This window comes from Micromys minutus (genome assembly GCF_963924665.1).
Source record: "Micromys minutus genome assembly, chromosome: 1".
Taxonomy (NCBI): Eukaryota; Metazoa; Chordata; class Mammalia; order Rodentia; family Muridae; genus Micromys; species Micromys minutus.
In genome coordinates this window covers 171,288,069-171,305,443 of record NC_137969.1, presented here as the reverse complement: position 1 = coordinate 171,305,443, position 17,375 = coordinate 171,288,069, and the positions used below count along the sequence as shown (strand labels likewise).

Sequence of the window (17,375 nt, the reverse complement as noted above, 5' to 3'; positions counted from 1 at the left end):
ACAGAGATCAACCCTGCACTTCCCACTGTGATTGGAGACTAGCTATCCTTTTTCCCAGTCTGTCAGTTATTCATTTATTTAATTACTTACTTATTTTTGTGGTGGTTGGTAGTGGTATTTATGTTTTGTTTTAATGTGGTTTCAGGATTAATTTATTTACTTAATCACGTACATGTGTGTCTTTATAGAGGGTTTTCATAAATATCTTTCTTTACGAGTAACTACAGAGAGTTTGGATTAGTGCAATGAATTAATGTATATCATAACCATGCAGGAGCCAGAGGAGGGCAGAAGAGAGTGTCAGATCCTCTGGAACTAGATTTACAGGCAGTTGTGAGCCACCACGTGGATGCTGAGACCTGGGTCCTTTCCAAGAGCAGTATGTCCTCTTAACTGCTGAGCCATCTCTCCAGCCCATTTTTGTCTTTTGAGAGAGTTTTGCTCCATAGCTCAGTGTCTCTCTCTGTGGTTCAGGTTGGCCTTGAATTCCTAACAGTCCTTCTACTTCAGCCTCTAGGGGTTGGGGTCACAGGCGTCAACCACTGTGCCTGGTGGCCTTCCTTTTTCTTTTTAAAGTTCCAAGCCACTGCTAGCCTGTAGCTAATTTGCATTTTCTTGTCTGTCTCATCTCTGGTTTTGGTATTGAGTCAGGATGGAGAGTGGCCCAGGTGATCCTTAAACTCAGCTGCTCGGCTGAGGATGACCTTGACCTTCTGATCCTAAGTGCTGGGACCACAGGCAGGCACCATAGTTCCCACAAGAGAAGATTCTTTTCAGCCACAAAATTCCCTGAAGAAAGATTTGGCTCAACTGCCAAAGGGATCATGGGAAGTGCTGGGTCACCCACTGTAATACTCACATCTACTACGTCACTTGTCACACAAAAGACTTGCTGATTTGGTCTGTCCCCTGACACTAACTGTGTGTTGCCTTGGATTAGAGTCAGGCATTCTTAGCCTCACTCACTGAGGGCCAGTACTTCTTTGGTGCAGAGCACTGTCCTGCACAAGATGTCTGCTCTTTAGCTCCTAGGTGTCAGCCCTTCCAGGCTCCCACACTGGAAATGTCTCCTGTGGCAAAAATCACTGGCCATTTCAGAGATGGAGACACAATGATATGCATCCTGAGCTCTCAAGATTAGGACCTTGCACTGGGGCAGGGAGAGGGCAGGTGAAACCCAACAGTACACACATTAGAAAGCAAGCAGGGCAGGGCATGTGGGTGTGGTGACACACAGCTACTTCCTGCTCCTCGGGACGAATGCCGGAGGATGGAACCTTGTTCTCCCACACCAGAACGAGACAAGGAATGTGTAAACTAAGGCAAGAGTGTGGAGCTCTGGGCTCCTTTCAGAGGAGGATGTGGTCAGAACTTAGAAATTTATGTTACATAGGAAAGCATTGGGGGGTTCTTATCAAGGGAGAGGAAAAAAATACAAGACTAAAACAATCAAAAGCCTATTCAAAGAATCTTGGGGAGATGGCTCACTGAGTAAATGTAACTGTGTGTAAAGCAAGAGCATCTAAGTTCAAATTTCCTGTACCCATACACAAAGCTGGGTGTGACCACACATTCATACACACCCGTGTGCAACGAGAACAGAGGACAGAAACTGGACAGGCAGCTCAGGGCAGGGACTCAAAAGCAAAGATTCCAATAATATCCTGTGTGACCGACTGTGGCTGTACCCCAGAACTTAGACCTGCATTCCCCGGGTGCTTCCTCGTGCTCTGGTGGCATGAAGCCATCTACTCAGCCCTGGCTCCTCACCTCCTCAGAACTAGACAGCCAGTAGCCCTGCCTGGGGCAGAACACAGTGATGGAGAAGAGAACACCAGGCCAGACAATAAATGACCCCACTGGCCAACACTGGAACTGGAGCTCTTGACTTCCATAGTGAAATGGGTTAGATCACCTCCCCAACTTTAGACCAACTCACAGGTGATTTTACGGTTACCTCTTTAAAAGGAGCAATGGCAGAGTAGCAGCAAAGGCTCAAGGAGGAAAACTGGTTCCTTCTGGTCATGAGAATGAGAACTCTAGCCCAGGAAGACACTCAATACCCCAAGCTACCAAAACCATAGAAGAGTTAGCCACCCGGGCTAGTTAATCGCCTGAACAAGGGACCATGTTAGGGAGACAGGCTCACCTTAAGCCACACTAAAGAGACAGGCGAAATAATTAACCCTTTAGATATTATATTAGATATTATATTTCCCCTTTCCAGAACTTCCATCCCTGGCCACTCTGAGATTCAGTTGGTTTATGTAGCCTTCTGAGTAGAAGTTCAACTTTTCCCACTTCCTCCCAGAGGCCAGCCAGAATCTAAGGGGGTTCTTTTTCCTACTAACATTTTCTAGAGTTCTGCTTGCACATGTGCATGCACACACACACACAACACATGTACACAATGTAAAAATCTGCTACAGAAGAAAATCAAGTGCATTCTGGAAAGCAACCCCTAGATCTAGCAGCGGGCCAGGAAGAGGGTGGTGTGGTGAGAAGCAGCCTTCTGGAGAAGACTGAAAGTTTGCTGGACTTGCAGTGAGAAGATGAAGTCTGCTATTTCCCCGCTCACACCCCAATATTAAATGATGCTGCTAACAGGCAAGTGGCAGGGGACAGAAATCAGAGGCTGCACTGTGAGCAGACCTATTGCTATCCGAGCAAGGCCACTGACTTAACAGTGGGGATGGGAGGCTGGAGATGATGAGGAGGGCTGAGTAGATGGCTTCACGCCACCAGAGCACGAGGAAGCACCCGGGGAACGCAGGTCTAAGTTCTGGGGTACAGCCACAGTCGGTCACACAGGAGAGGGGTGGAGGGTTGAGTGGGGAGGCAGAGAAGAAGAAAAGCAAGAGAACGCGGTGTCCAGGAATCCAGTGAGGAGTGGTCAGCTGGACCGGTGATGCCACTGTGGCTGGTCACACCAACAAGGCTGAAGACTCAGGGCAACCAAGAAAGGAAGTATACATCCAAGCACAGAGAGCAGCAGACAAAAGAGGAAGTGGGGCTACAGCAGAGGGGTGACAAGAGTGTGGTGGTTCGAAGGGCACATGTGACAATGTTATCCTCCTCCCTGAGAGCTGAGGGTGACCCTGCCGAGGAGAAGAAAAAAATGAACCCAATTAAGGTCAGAGGTGAGCTTAGAGTCCTATTCTCTGTGGGCAGTTGAAACTCAGAGGTAGAAAAGAAAGTATTCTGTGATAGCGTCAGGAAGCGTGGAGGGTTTGTAACTGCAGACTGACAGACAGTGAGGAACCCAAGTGATTCCCAGCACATGCCTCAGGCAGCCTTTGTCAGTGACTTATTTGGCCTGCTACAATGAGACATTCCCTGGTCTATAGTTCACCTGGGCTGTTCTCAGAGTCAGGGTGAGGTCAACCCAATGCGGTTACACATAGTGTGGATGGCAGAGGAGAGGATATTGCTCTTCATGGACAGCTTTCCATCACTGAAGAAGAAGAAATTTACCTTTTCATTATGAGTATGAGCGAGAGAGTGCTAGAATTCTGGAGAAAGGAGAATATATTTTCAGAGAGGGAATTAAGGAAATGCACTTGCTTTGTTGTTGATACAAAGGACCAAGGCTTTTAGAAGAAGGATTTAACACGTAGGAGTGTTTTACTCACATGCATGTGTGTGTGCTGTGATACCTGAGTAAGTCACACGAGGGTGTCAGATCACCCAGAACCCACCTGGTCCTCAGCAAGAGCAGCAACTGCTGAGCCGTTTCTATACCCCCAAGGACCACAGTTTTTAAAAGAGTAGGAAATTCGAAATTAATACAGCCAGCAAGAATGTGTACCTGCAGTCTGCTTCCTTCCACCACTCAGGCGGGGGGCGGCGGGGGGTTAACCTGGACTGGCCACTGGCCTGCTGGGTGCATGAGAGGGAAAAAGGAAACAGAACCGATGTCTGTAAGTAACAGTCTGGGGTAGTCCAAGGCCAGAGGAAAGTCAGGAACCAATCAGACGCCTCGCCAGGGAGTGTATGAAATGCTACGTGCTGCTGTAGAAAGACTGGCTATAGAGAAGACGCACAGACGTGTCACAGAGGTCAAAAGGATGAACAGCGACACACCCACCACCGTGGACCTCATTTCATTCTTTCAGCAGCCACTCCAAAGGACTCAGTCTCTTTAAAGGTAAAAGGAGGATATCACTTTTAATGTATTAGATCGAAATAGACTGGGCCAGGAAACCAAACCGCACTTTAGGCAGCTCTCCCAGAACAAAGGAAGATGATGACCAGATGAGTTCCTCAAACAATAACCAATAACATGTGCACCTTTGTGCAGTGTTACTGCGCTGGCCCACCCACTGCTGTCAAGTCACGGCCATGGGGGCAGCAAGTTACTGGCAGTGATCACTACAGTTGCTGACACACCATCTGTCTTTTGAGAGTCTCAGAGACACAAAACTCAGTGCACCTCCTCTTTCACAGGAGGCACCCACAGTACAGCCCAGGACTTGGCAGAGCCCTGGAGGGACAGCCAGCCTAGCACAGGACAACTTGGTGGCCTGCAGCTGTGCAGAGGGAAGAAGGCTGGTCTGTATGAGCCAGTGAAAGGGTACAAACCAAGCTGGAGCTAAAGACACATACCTCACAGCTAAGCCCCTCTGCGATGGAGTCAGTTCTTCATCCTTCCGAAACATCCCTGAGAATCAGAAAGAAGCATCTTTGTGAGTTATATCTCCTCGTAACAATGGCGCTTGCCTCACTTGATGTGCACGCTAACTCCCTGTTTGGGCATAATGATGGCCTCTTTCTCATGTTAACACAGACTCAATCAAAGCTGGCCCGTCACGTGGTTCAACCCACCTAGCCCCTTATACACTAAGCACTACATAGGTTGCGGAATGAAAGGTACTAGCCTGAAGAAAATTATTATCCGGTTAGAAAAATCCCCTTAGTTAATACATTCTAACTTCTGGACTTGTTATCCATAATAGAAAGTGCTATGAGACACTAAAACTCCTGATGAATTCCGACAGCTAAACTTCAGTGCCATGGACATGTCACTCAGCGCAAGCAGCCACAGTGCTGTTCGCTACAACGCCAGAGAACAAAACCGGAAGCACATGCATCGTCTTGACTCGTCTGGTTTGTCTTGTCTCAAGCAGGAGGCTATTTCTACAGCTAAACATCAAGTTACTAGATCCACACGCTTTAAAAAAAAGAGAGAGAAAAAACACTAAATTCAATTTAAAGAAAGAACCCCTCCCCTCCAAAAACAGGGGGAAAAAAAAAGAAAAATAGAACCAACTTAAAGACAAAGAAAGACTAAATTATGCAAACAATACTCTTAGAAAACTTTTGTAGAAAATAAAACAAAATGATAACACTGACCAAGGATATATTTCAAGCCATTAAAAGACACCAAGATAAACAGAGACAAAAACTAGAAGCAATGAACTATTTTTTAAAAAAACACATAAATTGTTAACTTCATGATTAATGAATTTTAAGAACATAATTAGTTAAGAAAGGTCTGGGAGCCAAAGCTGAATGGTGCCAAGGCTGAGGCCAACCAGACTACATCAAGCAAAAACAAAAGCAGCAAAAATGTTAAAAGAACAAGCCACCTTCGAAAGCTTTCACTCATACAGTGTGATCTCGATCATGTGACATACACATCTGAACGGACGATATTCGTACATAAGGCAAAGCTGTCTTGGGCCTCCGTCTAGTAGGGAGAAGGGGTATGAAGGAGCACACTACGCTTCTGTGCACTGACAGAATGGAGACCAAGAAACATTTCTCTCCTCTCCTCTCAGACCAGCCCCCAGCCGCCGCCCCAGTCTAATAAAATAATCACGGGTGTCACCTAAAATGTTGACTGGGACCATCAAAACCTCATGCATAATGACAAGAAGAAGAAAACCACCTATACATTCGATAAGTAGGGAAGGGAAGACAATTGCACGGCTATTTTGACAACAATGGAGGATAAAAATCAGGGTCGGAGAGGTGGGCGGTGACCAGCACTGGCTGCCCTTGCAGAAGTCAAGTTTAACCCCCAGCACCCTCTTGGCAGCTTACAATGTGAGTAACTAGTCCCAGCAGCTATGGTGCCCTCTCCTGGTTGCCACAGTCACAGTATGCATGTGATATGTCACAATCAAGCTGAACACTTATCCACATAAATAAAAATAAATAAATCTACTTTGCAAAAGAGGAAGGAAGAAGCCAAGCCTGTGAAAAAGAAAGAGGTCAAGATGACGAGGCAGGTGCTCTGACCCTCAGGGGAGCTTTGCCAGAGCTCTGATTCTTACATCTGTATTTTCAAGTTTCCTCCAAAGGACATGAACCTACTTTGGGGAATCATGTGAAGAAAACAACACCCCAGAAACTGCACTGAAAAGGAGCACACAAGGGACCTCAGGGGCCTACACCACTCTCAACAGCCTGCTGTCCCCACACGAGGCAGACTGACCCTTTCCAAATGCTCTAGGGCTGCCTAATGACAGGAGGATCTTGTTCCTTTGAAAACCTTTCTCCTCCCTCCCTCCTTTCCTTTCCCTGACAGTAGTCATGCCCCACTGTCTCTGCAGTTACAGGTATAAACCTGCCACGCCACGCTTTAGTGGGCACTGGAGATCTGAACTCAGGCCCTCACTCATGCTTTCCCACTGGGCTGTCTCCCCAGCCGCTGTGCAGCATTTCTAAGTGTTTGGTGTAGTGTGGGGCTCCTGGATATTGACCTAGGAGGCCATTCTCATTTTAAACTGCAAACCAACCATGGAAAAATAAATAAATAACTTAAAGGAAAACACCATTATAAAATATTTTGTCTATATGTACAAGCCCAGCCTCCCTCCTTCCTTCAAAATTTGAGTACTCAGAAATGACTAAAAAAAATAAAGATATCACTTTAAGCTAGCAGACTAACGCTACGATAATTAATAAAGTTCAGCCTAAGACAGGAAGCAGACTCCTCATTCTCCTTCATCAACTACAAGCACCCAGCTAGGCTGACAGACGCTCCATAAGTAAAATCAAGAAGGCTGTATCACATCAACCAAACAAACAAAGCCCTTACCCCAGCCCATACTCTCCAGGGGACGTCGTGACCAAACACACCGCCAGGCTGTGCCATCCGTCAGTGCTAAAACTAAGTAACCTCTTGCACACGGCTTAAAACCATCAGATCAGGGTAAGATGCTGGATTCTGCGATGGGAGCAAGATATCTCAAAACTACACCTAGAAGTTTCCAAGATAAGATGTCTGCTTCCTGGAGATGCTGGTGTAAACACTGTCACTAGAGTGGCAGTTAAATAGCTACAGGAGAGACCCAGACCTGCTGCCGCTGTCCTCAGTAAGGGCCTGCCCGCAAGCATGACCCATTGCTGGTGCCAGGAGCTTGGCAGGCCAACAGTCCCTGCACCGAGACAAGTGTTCCTTAGGCTGCAAGTGTTTGTATCAACACGCTGTATTCTCAACATCTTCTTCCCCGCCAGGAATTTCCAACCCTGACACCAGCTACGCACTGGTGTCTGCTTGACCAGCCCCTGGCAAGCACCCAGGGTCCCAGGTCTAATGAACTTCCTGGCAGATGACACATCACAGACATTCCCATACTTGCTGCTGGGGATCCAGCACTGTCCCTGACTTCACTGGGAGGAGACTCTAAGGAACCTTGTTTCCGGGTTCCTCCGGACACTACCACAGACATGTCTGTCATCCACTGTTTCGGATCTTCATTGGAATACGCTTAGCCAGGTCAAGCTGGTGATAGGCTTAGAGTGCTCAAAACAGACAAGGATATCCCCCCTTGTGAGAGCCACTGAGGAATCAAGAGACTAGGAGGGGTCAGAGCCCTGAGGTATTGGGTGGAGGGCAGTTGATCTCCAGGAAGCTATAGGGTAGGACGAAATGCTTCGATCTGCAGGACGAGTCATCACATGCAAAGCTAAAGCATCTCAACTCTTCAATCATGACAAGGCTGACCAAAAGCTACTCATTAAATCTATGTGCTTCTAGATCCATAGACAGAATGATATTCCTGACCATAATGTTCCTATATTCTCCTTCCAGAGCCCGAGGCGGACCTGTCAGTGAGACACAAGAGTCTTAGCACCCCAAGACAATTGAGTGCTCTCATATACAACATTCACAGCATAGATTTCATCACTACAGAACCAGGGTCTGAGAATTTCTGCCCACATCACTGAATGCAAGAACTACAAGTCACGTCTAGTGTGGGTCGGACTATGAACATGGAGACTAGAGGCCCAGAGCAGATGCAGGGGTGCGGAATGTGGGACTCCTCAGGCCTCTCCACGCCTCACCCTGCACATGCTGCTGCCTCAAGGAACACCTGCCCAGGAAAGGAGAGCTTCGGCTCAACACACAGGGACTAAACACGAACCAATGAAATCTGTTCCTTCTCTCTGTGCCCCTTAAATGAAGCAGGTAACTCGCTTCTCAGTGGCAGTAGGGGAGAGGAAGAAAGCTCCTCCTGGCTCTTGAGAACTGCCCAGGCTGTGCCTTGCACGCATGTGGGGAGTGGGCACAGACAGGACTGGGGGGTTCACATATGCAGGGACAGACAAAAAACTCTCGGAGCAGAGTTGTTCCTTCTACCTCGAAGGAACCCCAAGGAGTCTTGACTACTGGCATTTCCTATATCCACTTATTAAATTAGCATATACATCTATGAAAACACATGTATATATGGCTGTGAACACAGGGGGTTAGGGAAAGAGAAGTATACAGATTTCAATATAAATGTAAGACAAATAAAATGGGAATAAAACGTGACTCACACTAACAGTCCATTATAAGGATCACATGACTATTTTGCATTTTATCACTGAACTAAATTAAAAGTCAAGAAAACAGAGGATTTGAGGGTGAAGCATATTTTAATAACCTTAAACAAGCTAACTGTTCCCTCCTTCCCTTTCTCTATAGAGAATAGAGTTAGTGTAATATTTTGAGCCAAGAACTATTCTAACAGGGTTCTTTTTGGTGATAAACAATTAACTTCCAGATTCTTACCGTCGTGAATTTCGTAAGCCAAACTAGTGATCTTCTGCGTAATGATCATCATTGGGCTGTGATGAAACAAAAGTAGATATTTTAAACTGAGAATGTTACGGCAACACGTATGAAACAGGAAAAAGGCTCAATTCTGCTTACATAGCAATAAAATCCTGAAGTCTTTACCAAAGCAAAAATTTGCAGAGGATTTTTTAAGAGTTAACTCAGGGTCTCTCTGCCCTTGGGAAGTACAAGAGAAAAATCAAAGCTTTTCTTCTTTATGGTTTTAAAAAGCAAATTAAAAAAAAAAGCTTAAAAACAACCTTCTGGGAGCCAGCCTCCTTCAACTTATGCATCCTAAGATGAGGGCAGGGACATCAGATATGGCCAGCTTGTGACTAAGTGCCTCCTCCAACCTCCCCCTGGGCCTGCTGCCCAAGGTGGAACATCAAAGGGAACAGAAGATGCCAGGGAAAGGGGGATGAGCAGAAATCTAAAGAAGTTGGGTGAGAAGTCTGACAGTGTAAAGCCAAACAGCAAGAGGGAAACAAGGAGACAGAAAAGGGCAGAAGGCTATTTCCGTGCTGAAAGAGGGCACGCTGATGCCAGCCACCCAGAACCGAGAAGGCTGGCATCTGTTAAGGAAAGAAAAGGCAGTATTGCTCCTTCGTCTTGTAAGATTCTATCTGCATGGCTAACTTGAAGGAAAACCAAGCAGTCGAGTAAGGGAATGGTTACCGCACTACACCTCACCCCTCAGGACATCGGCTTTCAGAAGGCTAATCAACTTTCTGAAGTGTCAGTAAAATCAGACGCTACATTTGCCAACAGGCAGAACGTGTGCTCTGCATGGTGAGAGAGCTAGGAATCTCACCACACCATCCTGGAAAAGCCTCTCAAAAAGGATCACATGGAATCACCCTCACTGGGTGGTCAGGACCATGAGAGGTAGAGACTCAGGCTCCATCCAGTGAGGTTCTAATACTGAGTTTCTGTCAGCTACACAGCTGAGAGAGGAGGGGGTAGGGGCTGTCTCCCAGTGTGTGCACCCAGCGGCAAGGGTTTGCTTCCACATCTCACTCTGGAGTCAGATTCACAGCTGTGCCCTTGAAGACTCAAGCTCCAAGGGACAAGGTCAGATGAGGCCTGTTTTCCAGCTCCCTGTGCTTAGGAGGGAAGGATTTCTCTTGGCTCCCTTAAAAGTCAGTTCTTACTGTTACCTAGGAAATCATTGCTCAGCTGGCCTAATCCCCCAGGCAGCTCTGCACACAAGCAGTCACTTCTGCCTGGAAAGACATCCTTCCCGTCCTTGAGGATTATACAAATGCTCTGAGATTTCCATCTCCTTTGGGGAAAGACTCATTGTTCTCACCCAGTCCGATTCTCTTCCTAATGAATTACAAAAGCCCATTCCTTCTCAACTCTAAATCCATGCACATGTAACTAAGACAACTTCTTAAATAATGGCCGGCTTTACGTGACATCTACACAGTGATGCGTTCAGCTATGGCTGTCACATGTCATATATGGTGTATATCATAAATATGTCCAAGAGATGTAAGTTTCGAACGAATGTCTTTACAGCACCTACTGTGCATCTGCATCCTCCATGTAACTTCTCAAGAGGTGCAAAGGATGCTGAACGTCCAGACAGGACCACGCCCTGGTCTGGGAGGCTGAGCGGTGCTTAGGTGCACAGCTGACTCCTAACAAAGACAGGAAGAAGGTGGGGATCGAGTAGATCCCAGCACCAAATTCTTCCTACCCCCACCCTATCTGAGCTCCTGGAATCACTCTTGCAAAGACCGCAACACTGGTGACATCGGCCCCATGTGTTGCCCTTGGGTTCAATGGTGGTAATCCACTGCTTCTGGCTCAACTGCTCCCAGGGGCACAATATACACAAGACTACAACAAAGGAAGACCAAACCAGTACAGATTGCAGCGTGTGTTGTGAATGAAGATAAGAAAGGGTTGCTGGAAATTCCGGGAGGGATGAATGGATCAAAGAGAGTTAAGGAAGCTGGAGAGGAACAGACTGACAAACTCAATACATGGAGTGGAGGTGAGTGCAGCTGGGAGACAGGAGCCTGGGGTAGGGAGGGGACCAAGTCAAAATCCACACCCTCTTAGGGCAGAGCCTGCTATACAGAGAAAACACCATTAGGAACCAACACAGCCCCTCAGAGAGTAGACAGGTGTTTTCCTCAACAGCACACTGTGTGTGGGTTTCAGAACAGTTAGTGTGACTCACTTACTTTCACTGCACCTTTATTGACGTAAGGGCACTCCCAATACCTAATCCCTTCCCCTGTCAGGAGAATCTGGCATAGCCTGCCAGGCAAGGCAAAGAACCTCCCTCCTATTCTTGAGCAGGCAAGGAACATCTCTAGGACTCCAAAGGCAGGGGTCAGGGCCTGGACAAGACCTCCTCTGTCACTGACTTGGTAAGACACAATGGGAACGTAGGAAAACAGCCACTACTCTAGTGAATGTGTAAGCTGATGCAACAGCTTACGTTAACACAAAATTCCCCAACTAAGGAAGTTTTTAAAGATCTATTTTTATCCTACATGTATACGTATTTGTCTGCATATGTGCATTTGGACCACATGCGTGCATGTCTGTAAGGACTAGAAGGGGTTGTCATATCCCTGGAACTGGAGTTACAGATGGCTGTGTGCCACCGTGAGGATGTTAGGAACTGAACCTGGGTCCTCTGCAAAGCCGCATGCTAGCACTCTTAGTCTCTGAGACGTCTCTCCATCCCCCGAACTAAAACATTTTTTAAAAAAGCCAAATCTAGATTTTCTGATATAAAAAACAATGAGAACATTTATAGAAAAGTATACATTTCTCTACAAAGAATGAAAACAGAATAATTTGGTTTTACTCCAAACTCTGAACTGTAGTGGACACTACTAGAGAAGGAACGTTTAAGATAAATGAACACTTTCAGCACTGTCTCGTTATCTCTCGGAGATGAATGAACTCCCGTGATGTCTGTCTATTAACTACAAGCACCAGTAACTACAAGCACCCACTTGCTACCAGGACTTGTTATCTAACAACAGAGGCAAGCTGCTATGTCCTACTCTCAAATCCCCTTTGTGCAAACAAGTGCTCTTTATCTATAAGGCCCGTGGAAACCAAACAAGCCCCATCTGCTCAACACAAACGCACTGGGGTGTGAGCTCAGTCAGGGCACAGTCTGAGCCACCCCACTGATTTACTAATCCTCTATGCTTACTTACCACCTACAAAGCTCCAAGCATTGACTCCCCCCCCACCCTCTCCCACTCCCTCCCCCCCAGTCTAGAGAATGATGAACTGGGTAGACCTACAATCTGCAAGTGCTGCAGAAAAAGAATGGGGAACACAGATGGGAAGTAACAGCACCCCAACGTGGCATATGCATGGGGATCTAGCTGTACAAAGGCCTGGGGTAAGGGCAATGCCAGGAAGCAAGGAGGGCAAGGCCACAGCCTGAAGCAGGGAGTATGGCTGCCTTTGGCAGAGCAGCAAGGAGACCGGTGTGAGGAGGGGACGGGGGCAGAAGACTTCTCAGGGGACTGTGCTTTCCACCAGAGACAAGGGCTGCCCTGGGGCTCAGGGGGACTACTTTTCATTCTGAGGAGACTGAGCAAAGACTGTAAGGTGCAGAAGTGCGGATAAGGAAGTGGGTGATGTAGGCTGGCGAGGCGGACAGAAGAGAGCAGGGCCAGCGCAGGCCAACCGCAGTGAGTCCCAGGTGTGTTCCAAAGCCAGAGGGGCTTCATGACAGTTTCGTGTAGTTGAGGCAGGGTTTGGGACCAGATGCTACTAAGGTTTCTGACAAGGGTAAGGAACACCAGAGCAACGGGTGAGAAATCCAGGACTCTACATTGGTTGTGTTTTATGCAAGATGCCGATTAGACAATGGGTTGGAACATGGGGAACAAGCCAGCTGGTCATATGGGTCAAAATTCAAAAGCGGTGTCTGCTTTTGAATTTTAAAGGTGTCTGCCGCCAAGCCTAACGACCTGAGTTTGATTCCCAGGTCCCACATGCAGGAGACTGACTCCTGCAACCTGTACTCCTCTAACATACATGTCCATGTTCGCACACATGAACACGCACACACACGCACGTACATACACAAAAAATTAACAACATAATTAAAAGTTTTAAACTCATAAATCGACTGCCATCTACCTTGGCAGTGGAAGGGGGAGCTATTTAATATTTCTCAAGGCGGTTACTGACTCTGAAGTGGAGAGGACAAGGGCAACCGTGGGGATTAAACAAAATAACAACATCACCGATCCCTTATCCAGCACCTGAGACACAGCATGTTCTTCCAAAAGCTAAGCCATGCAAAAGCACAGCAATGTAGTTACACCGCCACCTACCAAACACTGAGACTGCTTCAAGCTGCTGAAGGGACACAATAACCAGATGGGAAGTGTGGTCTCTGCAGATGCTTCCTGCCAGGACTAATGGATACAAGGGTGTGCACACACAGCAGACACACACACACACACACACACACACACACACACACACACACACACTTTGCACACACACACTTTGCACACACATGCATGCATGCACGTTTTTGCTTTCCATGGTTCTTATGATCTCTAGCCAACCACAGTCTAGAACACATACAATGAAAAAGTCTGAAAATACTGCCCGTTTTACATCTTATGCTTCTGTGAGTAGCATCTTGAGGATTCCATTCTGTCCCACCATGGTCACAAATCACTCCAGCCCACCCTGCTGAGTATGCTGTCACTCATTAGCCCTGTAGAGTTCATCTCACCATCAGAGCAAGTGCCACAGTGCCTGTGGCTGAGTAGCACTTGACAAGGGCCCTGAAGTGTAAACATCGTGGCTCAGCAGTTTCTTTCTATGAATGTGCAGGTTTATTGTGGCTATGGGTGTGCAGAGAAACAGTACAAACAGGATTCCTACTGCCAGTAATATGTGGTGTCCCCTGTGGGTTCAAACACAGTTCCCATGGATAAAGACAAAGGGGAGTTATAGCAGCTACCTTAATGAGTGATACTGGAAAAAATGTACAGATGACAGAAACTTTAAACAGAGAGCAGAGGGGGAAGAACCCCAGTCATTTCCTCTGGGGTTTGAACAGACAGATGTTCCCAGTTTGAACAAGGGTGCTCCAAACAGGAGGGTAAAGGAAGGTATGGAAGAAGATGCACAGGAGAGAGAGCAACCTGACCAGAGTGAAAGAGTTCTTTCTGACATGTTCTACCATACTGCCCCAAGAATCCACCAAGAATCCACTCAGACTCAGGGGCAGAGCTCAGGTAGGCAGGGGGCAGGCAACAGAGTCCCCACAGCTCTGTTTACTCCTGTGGTGTAAATGAACTGTATTTGCAGCAAGACAGGATGCTTCCTGTAGTCAAATGTAGGTCAAGGGCTGGGAGACAGGAAGAACCACCAGAGCTGGAGGTGCAAAGTCTCGGGGGGAGGGGAGGGATTGACTCGTCCACATCACCCAATTTACACACAGTTACTGGGCACTGTGTGAGAAGGATTATAAAGAGCAGCCAGAATCCTTCATGACTCATCTCACAAAACACAAAAACATAGCTAAACTTAGACTCTGGACTCCAATAAGGCTTCTCAAGATGGGGAAGCAAGAATGACAATCACACCTGCATTGTTTAGGCCATGTCTGTCTCTTCCTCTACTCAGAAGAACTGGTTCCCACAAAGCCCTACAGAACGCATCGTTGCATGCTCAGGAGGCCTTAGTCAGGGGACACAGGAGACCAGCTGGCAGGTTAACACCCACTCAGCAGCTGATATTATATTCCTCGCTGTAAGTCACAGCCTTCGGTTTGAATGGGAATTATTCTACATGCACCCCCTTGCTTGTCTGCTTTGTGGTGGACACACTGAGCAATCTTTTCAGCAGCACAGATCCAATTCCAATGAGAACACGTTTCTTGCCTCCTGCAATTTATTTATTCACGAGAGGCAAGGGCTTCCTTTCCTCTTCACATCATGAATGCCCAACACAGTTATTTAAAGACATAAGCCAGGATGCCCCCACCATGTTATGACCCCACAACTGCTATTCTGCAAATTTCCTTTAGTTACTTATTTGGGATGGAGGGCATGGGAGTCAGGTTAGAGGCAACTCCCATGTGGGTCCTGAGAATCAAACTCAGGTCATCAGGCTTGGCAGCAAGCACCCTTTACCTGCTCAGCCACCCTACCGACCTTGCTGTTCTGCATTCTTATTTCTGGTCTCTCTACTGATTTCCTAATCTGTCTCTGTGCTGTTCACATAGGGTCATCACTACTCTCGAGCATTTATTCTTTTGGTTGTGCCTCATTGTGAGTTGGCTTTTTAGGGTCTCACTGTATCCTAGCTGGCCTCAAACCTATGGCCATCCTCCTGCCTTTGTGTCCCAGGTCATTGGGATCATAAATTTGGTCTACACTCAGCTTCTCTAGGCAAATTAGTGCATCATAACTTGAGAAGAATTACTGGATTTGACTAGCTGTGACAAGCATAGTTTTAAAAAAAGCCATTTAGACACATAAAAATAGCTTAGTCAGGAGCCCCACTACCCAGGGCTGTGTCTGATAACTAGAACCCAGTGACATCACTCAATCCAGGTAACAGGCCTAAAACCCCAAGACGTCCACCTGACAGAATACAAGCAGAGACCAAGAGCAATGGTCAGCACACCTGTAGCGACTCCACCTTGATAGGCCTGTGGCTAGAGTCTCACCCAGGATCCTGACCCTTAAGTCAGAGACTTCTGTTAGAGCCTGACCTTCAGCTGAGATGGGCACAGCCTGGGAGAGACAGGCTTACGACCACGGCTAGGAACTCAGAGTAGGAACTTCTGTGTGGTGACCCTCAGCACAATAAAATACACTTTTGTTACCAGCTCTGCGTACCAGCTTTCTTGCTCACGACACTATCTAATACAGGCAGGCTGTTTCTCCAGTTCATATCTCTCAGTCAGATTTTACAGCTGTCTTCACAGGCCCAGCTTCATTTCTTCTCAGACACATTCCTGGACGTTTCACAGCTGCCTTTGAAACGGGTTCTTTTTTTTTTTTTTTTTTTTTTCCTATTACACTTTTAAGTTATTTCTGATAGAAAGAAATACTAATCATTTTCTACTTTTCTTGTATCATGTTTCTAAAGCTGAGGTGAGACCTCTCGACTTCAGTGGCTTTCAAACTTTTCTGCAACTAGAAACTTATAATAGAACAGTTTTTTATCATAAGAAATCCTGAGCCTAACATTATACAAAAATCAGTACATGTACACACAAGCGTACACACACACACACACACACACACACACACACACACACACACACACTCCCCCACCCCATCCTTCTCTCCTTCCCTCCACTCTCCCATCTCATTTTATTTCTTCTATGTCTCAAACAAATAAATCTGTCTCATTCGAGAGATTCAGTGAAGACTGAATTCCTCAGCAAGAGCCCAGGCTTCCTCCAGACATTCACACTTGGAAGAGCAATGACTCTTGTCCTAATCTATAGCATAACCCTTCTCTACCCCTTGCTGTCCCCACCTCCTGTTCCTGGCCTATAGACTGCTCTTTTCTATGATGTCCACTCAGAAGAGAGGGGAGGGTGAGATGGGGGGAAGAATTGTGGGAAGGAGTGACCGGGGAAGGGGGCAGTGTGGCTGGATGTAAAGTGAATAGGTAAAGAAAAAGAACACGTTTTTTTGGCTGCAGTTAGCTCTGCATATTAGATTCTGCATCTGATCTCCATTAGTTCACTACTAGTGGTCAAATGCTTCCTCCCAGTGGCTGAACATGTTTCTCTAAATTGGGATTATTATAAACAGGTAGTCTATCTTTAAATTGCTACACTGGTTTTCTTCTATAAACATTTAAAATTATACTGAAATATTTAAGTTATAAATTTCAACAAAATAGTGCTGAAGTCGCATCATAAATAACTTTGAAGAAAATCATTGAACGTATAATATAAACTGTTCTGCAGTTTGTGGGCCCGTGCAATAGCTTGTGCTAACAGACTATCAACAGACATGCTCACTCCCTCTCTTTCTCTCTGATCTGGCCCATTACTCCCCATCTCCAACCAAATCAGCTTAATAAAGAAGATCCCAGGTGCCAGAAGGAAAGGGCCTCCTTCCCTAACAGCCTGTGAAGCACAGGCTCCCTCCGCAATGGACTGTAATGTGAGAATAAACCTTTATGTCAATCACTGTACTGACAGTTGTTTTGACAACAGCCTATGAGTAACTAGCCTCGAAAGATGTTATGTAAGGGACTGGAAAGAAGCAAGGGTTTGGAGTAGCAGATGAGGGAGGTAAAACAGTAACAACTAAGCTCACACTGAGGCGCACTATCAGGG

General features: G+C 46.6%; 1 protein-coding gene across 2 annotated transcripts in view; it reads right to left on the bottom strand.

Moving 5' to 3' along the window:
- MBOAT2 (membrane bound glycerophospholipid O-acyltransferase 2) overlaps positions 1–17,375 on the bottom strand; it is a 124,258-nt gene that overhangs the window by 15,053 nt on the left and 91,830 nt on the right. For both annotated transcript variants that reach the window (XM_080916037.1, XM_080916038.1), the window contains 2 exons: positions 9,008–9,063; positions 4,606–4,660 (listed from right to left, as the gene is read on the bottom strand). In XM_080916037.1, the coding sequence (XP_080772163.1) occupies positions 4,606–4,660; positions 9,008–9,063 (111 nt within the window). The remainder of the gene's footprint in view (positions 1–4,605; positions 4,661–9,007; positions 9,064–17,375) is intronic.